Genomic DNA, 5413 nt, shown 5'->3' on the forward strand with positions numbered 1-5413 from the left:
CCTTTTTCACCCTCACCAGGTAACAACCCCCCTCCCCCCATCTATTGCCCTCCCACCCCAGATATCATGCTTATCTATTACAATTCCACCTAAAGCTACTTTTGATTCCCTGGAGAAAACCAGAGATGCTGAAGAACAATAGCAGACTCGATAAGTGATTCTGACCCAGGTATGAGATGAAGGAGGATAAAAAATGGTGATACTTCCACTCATTCATTCCTTTAATATTGTTTGAACAGCTGTGCTATGCCAGCCTCTATGTAAGGTGCAGAAAATACAAAACAGCCATGATCCGTGTTCTCATGGAGTCCAGTGGAAGAGAGAGGGATTAATTAAATGAATAAATAATAGCAAAATGAATTAAGTGCTCTGAGGAAAACATGGATTTTATGAGGGTAACTAAGCAACCAGACCTAGGTGGCTTGGACTAGGTGATGACCGTGGAGGTATAGCGAAGTGCTTGGGTTTGAGAGATTTCTTTAAGGTAACATTGATAGGGCTTGGTTCATTGATTGAATATGTGGAGCGGGTAAGCAAGGTAGAGAGCGGTATCAAGGAGGGGAAACTCCTCGATTTTTTTACTTGCATAATTGGATGAACTGGGTGACATTCCTGAGAGAGTGAACCCTGGAAAAGATTCACCAGTGAAATCAGAAGGAAATGTGAGTCTGGGGTGTTTCGAAAGAAGAAATGGATATGGAGGTTGGAAAATGATTCAGGAATGGCTTCAAGCTCCTAGGTTTCAGTGACTAAAAGTATAGTGGGCCACTGACAGAAATGGGGTCCAATGCCAAAATGACAGTGATTGGACTTAATCTTTCCTTAAATACTGAGAAGGTAATTTGGAATCTAGCAATGTCTGGAGATCATGGAAGTGCTTTGGAACCATGATTGTGATAATTATTTATCACAGTAATGCTGGTAAATAAGGAACCTGGGTTGGGAAAAACACCAGAAGAACCAGTTTTGTATTACTCCTATTGTGTAACATAAAGCCACAAATTCAGTTATACCTTGGCTAAATAATGTCCCTTTGCTTATGTGGTGCCTCTTCTCACCATGGAGTGTTTAATGCAGGCATTATTCATGCTTCCAAGCCAACTTTATCATAAAGTCTTATTTAATATGGTATTATTAGTAATATAAGTATTAAGGTCCAGAATAATTGGCTATTAATTGAACCATTCTATGCTCTGAGTTTCCACAGATGTAAAACCATAGAAATTTTTTATGACAATTGCAGCAGGGCAATTGTTTCTCCACTACAGGACAGAGATACTAAATGAGGTAACTTTAAAAGTCACTTCAATATTCACATAAGGTATTCAGTTTTCTTGGCAATAGGCATCATTATTTTTAATAACCTCAATGACTTCTATACTTGTTTCTCCAATATGTGGATTAATTTTATATTCATGTTACCATTATGTTATTATAATCCACCTCAAATCCTGATAAAAACTATTAAGACAGAAACTAAACAGACTTATCAACAAACAGATTGGCATCAGAATTTTGCAGGTGGTTAACACACACAGGGGATTAGAAACTCTATTAATGCTCACTGCGAAAATCAGAGTTCTGTAATCATCTGAGCTTTGCTTTTGTCCTCCGTAAAGAGTCCCGAAATACATGATCTTTCAAGCTCCTTCCAGCGCTAATATTTTATCTTAACATATCTTACTTTAAAATGTACATTTGCTGAGTCTACTAAGTGTCTTATGCAAAGCCTGGATTCTTTTTAGAAATGAGGTTTCAAGTTTTGGCCCCATCCATCTACCCATCCATGTAATCAGGTGGTTTTCATTTAGTGCTTACTAAGCACAGGAGAACTAGCTTTAGTTTGCATGCAAATGGCCAGGTGGAAGATAAAGAGGTGAACAAATTAATACACAAAGTAATTACAGATTGTGCTAAGTGGTATGAAGTTGGAAAGGGCATTGTGATGAAGGTGACAAAGGGTGCAAATGTAAACAGGTGGTTGGAAAATACTGGGGAATGGTATTTAAGCTGAGATGTGATGCATTCAAAGGACCAAGAGAAGAGCATGATGGCGAAAAGAAAAGCAGGTGTACAGCTCCTGAGCAGAGACTAAATAAGGGTATGCTAGGCAACAGACCAAATGCAGAAGCAGATAGGAGAAGTGAATAGTCGTCTATTAAACCAGACATTAGAGTGATTCGCAGAAATATAAGCCAATACCACTCTTCTAAGTACATTTTGGTTATTGTTGGAAATACAGTTCTTTTTCAATAAAAATATGTAATGGGTTGATTCTTTTTAAGTAAATCATTTTTTTTAAAGTTCCATAATGGTAAATATGGATAAGAAACAACCCACATACACAGAAGCTCTCTGGGGTCTTCATTTATTGAATGGGGTAAAGGAATCCTAAGATTAAAGCGTTTGAGGACCACTAGTCTCGTCACTCCCAGTGTTGGATAAACTAGCTCAATCATTACGGTCCCGATTGCACGGGGCTCACAACTCGAAATTATCTTCCTCTCTCTTGTCCCAGGTCCTGGTTCTGGCGTGTCGAGACTGAGGAACCAGGCGTCCTTTACCGCACGGGGGGGGGGGGGGTGTTGTCTTCCCGGATCCTCCCTAGTCCCGACCCCGCCATCCCGAGCCCCCACCGTCCCACATCCCCCCATTCCAGCAAGGCTCCTAGTTTCCAGACACCCCTGCCATCCCGGACCATTCAGGCCCCCACATTCCGGACCGCAGGCACCCGGCCCTCCCCGATTCTGTGCCCCCTTCGAGCCCCCTCCCCGCCTCCCCGGCCGCCGCGTCCTTACCCGCCAGGCAGGCGGTGGCGTCGATCCACTTGAGCAGCTGCCCTGCGCTCAGCTCGCCGCGGGAGTTGGCGTGCGCCGGCTGGATGGCCTGGCTCATGTGCACTTCGCCCGCCGCCGGCTGCTCCATGGCTGCGCCGAGACTGAGAAGCCCCTCGGCCAAGGGCGCCTGGTCCGCGCCGGGCCCGGATCCCGCTCCCTGCCGGCCTCCCGGGGCCGAGCGGTGCACTGGGAGGTGAGATCCAGGTGCTGGGAATATCGCCCCGGAAATACCGCGAGCAGGGCGAAGGTGAACGCGCTTCTGTTTCAGAAAAAGCCAAATCTGGGGCAACCAAGGTTGGCAAAGCTGGGATCAATCCCGTTTCTCACCCGAAAAGGGAGGGTCAGCAGTACTTAACTCAGTGGCTACGCGGAGAATTAAGTGAGATAATAAATGAAACACATACAGCATGTGCCTGCCTAAGATGACGTAGGTGCTTGGTAAGCAAATTAGTGCGGACTGAAGAACTTGACAGGTGAGGGGGAATGAAGGATTGATTAGTTAAATGCTGTCCAAAGAATGTAGACCTTTATTTAGCTTTAGAAGCTGATTTTAGAGCTTGACAAATTTTAGAGTTTGACAGTTTGTTGTTGTTTTTCTTTTTTCCTGGCTGTGAACTGCCAGATAGAGTGGGCATCCACTCCTTAAACCTTAGTTTGAAAATCCACCTTCTGTTTCTTAAGATATAATGGCTCCAAAGAACCCTATGTTGTTGATTATTTTGTTATGAAATTACCACCGCTGCCAAATAAACCAAAACAAACCAAACCAAAACAAAACAAAACAAAACAAAACTGATGTTTACAGGCATATCAGAGTCACCCGACAAAGCAACCTTTTGGTTTTATTCTAGAGAATTTAAGATTAGAAACTGTCACCTCATTACTAATGATCCCAGCAAATCCCAAGAGACTCTCTTCTTTAGGAGAGGCAAACTCTAGAACATTAAATGAGTTTTTATTCTCCGCCTTTAACAGAAAAAAGCTGCTACACTTTCTAGAGCTGAAATCAGTGACTTTGCAAAGCAGTTTTCATTAAGGAAAGGTGACACCAGAAAACCTCCAGCATATAATAGATTCATAGATGCTGTATTGTTAGGGACTGTTGCACCTGAGAGAGCATTTATGAGTGAAGAATGGAAGCCCGGAGAGCTGAAGCAATGTGCCAGGCATACAACTGACTTAGCCAGAGCAGCTAAGGTAGAGAGGGCCTGGCTTAACTCAGGGCTCCGACTGTCCAAAGCAGCTGACCACAAAACCTAACTGACTCCAACAAATTGGCGGTGCTTTTTCATCCCTGTGCAGATGGCCTGCCAAGCCCCAGCCTGGAGACATCAGAATGGAGATTCTGGTAATTTTGCTTCTTCTTTAAAGATTTTTTATGAAAGAGAAGAGCTAAGGAAACATGGACTTGATAACCTTCAGGATGCACTCTGGATAGGTTTCCATCCAGTATAAGCATAAATAAGAATTGAATGCATTCAGCTAGGCAAGCATGAAATTTGACTTTTTATAAAAAGCACAAAAATAACTTTTGTAAACCAACAAATTAAAACTTATGCCTCCAAGATTGTCCTCTGATGTATTTATATACTTAATGACAATGTTATTACTCACATCACTTTTGGCACCCCTCTTTGGAAAATGCTTCTAGAGTCATTGATGCCATTTGGCAGATTAGATTATTGTTCATCAGATATCACTCCATCTACTGATAACTTCCTGGGAAGCACTTATGGATGTTGTGCTTGGCCACCTGACCTGCTTAGAAATGGAATGTGGGGAGGTAACAGTGTAGCAGTTCCAAGACCTAGACCTTCCTATCTGACCCCTGCCATGAGAAGATTACAAGCCTGAGTAGCTGCCACATCAGCATTGGGGTGCCAGACTGAATTCACATATTGCCAAGCCATTCTAGCCAACCTGCAAACTTGCAAACTTGTAAATGAGAAATAACTACTTACTGTTGTATGTCACTGTGATTTGGGGATTTTTTTGTTACTCAGCAACTGAGGGTTACATGCATGAATTTCATTTATAAATATTTTAGGAAATTTATTAAGTTAATGGAAATAGAGTTTGTGTTTAGGCTGGGTTGTATTATTTTGGGTAAAAAAAAACGGTGACTAAAGTGTTAATATGATCATATACTTGGTTTCTTGTAAACTTGAGGAATTTTGAAAATGTTTTAAGCATAGATGTGAGAAGTTAGGTTTCCAAAGTGATTATCTGGAAGGGGACAGCTTGTATCTGTATCTGTATGTCTAGGGATGTTTGATCAAAAAGCACACATAGTGTATAAACTCACCATTGTGTTTTCTTATATGTATTAAATCCTATTTAGATGTCTTTCGATTATGGGTTCATATCTTTTGTTAGTTTCACACTGATGTTCATTTTAATAGCCTCAGCCTAAAACTACGATTCTTATGTTTTTCTGAATGGTCTCGTTTTCTCTTGCACAATGAAAATGTCATCCGCATGTGTGAACATTTGCTATATCCTTTATCTGTCAAGGATTTTTGCTATTATGTTTGAAGAAAAGGCTTTCATTTTACATTTCTGTTTAGAGGCATCTT

The 5413-nt window shown here is 41.7% G+C and overlaps 1 protein-coding gene across 1 annotated transcript in view; it reads right to left on the minus strand.

Moving 5' to 3' along the window:
* ACOT12 (acyl-CoA thioesterase 12) overlaps nucleotides 1-3113 on the minus strand; it is a 46331-nt gene extending 43218 nt beyond the window's left edge. Inside the window, exon 1 of the mRNA XM_019652584.1 lies at nucleotides 2714-3113. Within this exon, the coding sequence (XP_019508129.1) occupies nucleotides 2714-2925 (212 nt within the window). The 5' untranslated portion in view covers nucleotides 2926-3113. The remainder of the gene's footprint in view (nucleotides 1-2713) is intronic.
* Nucleotides 3114-5413: the final 2300 nt, after the last annotated feature.

This window comes from Hipposideros armiger, unplaced genomic scaffold, assembly GCF_001890085.2.
Source record: "Hipposideros armiger isolate ML-2016 unplaced genomic scaffold, ASM189008v1 scaffold_182, whole genome shotgun sequence".
Classification (NCBI taxonomy): Eukaryota; Metazoa; Chordata; class Mammalia; order Chiroptera; family Hipposideridae; genus Hipposideros; species Hipposideros armiger.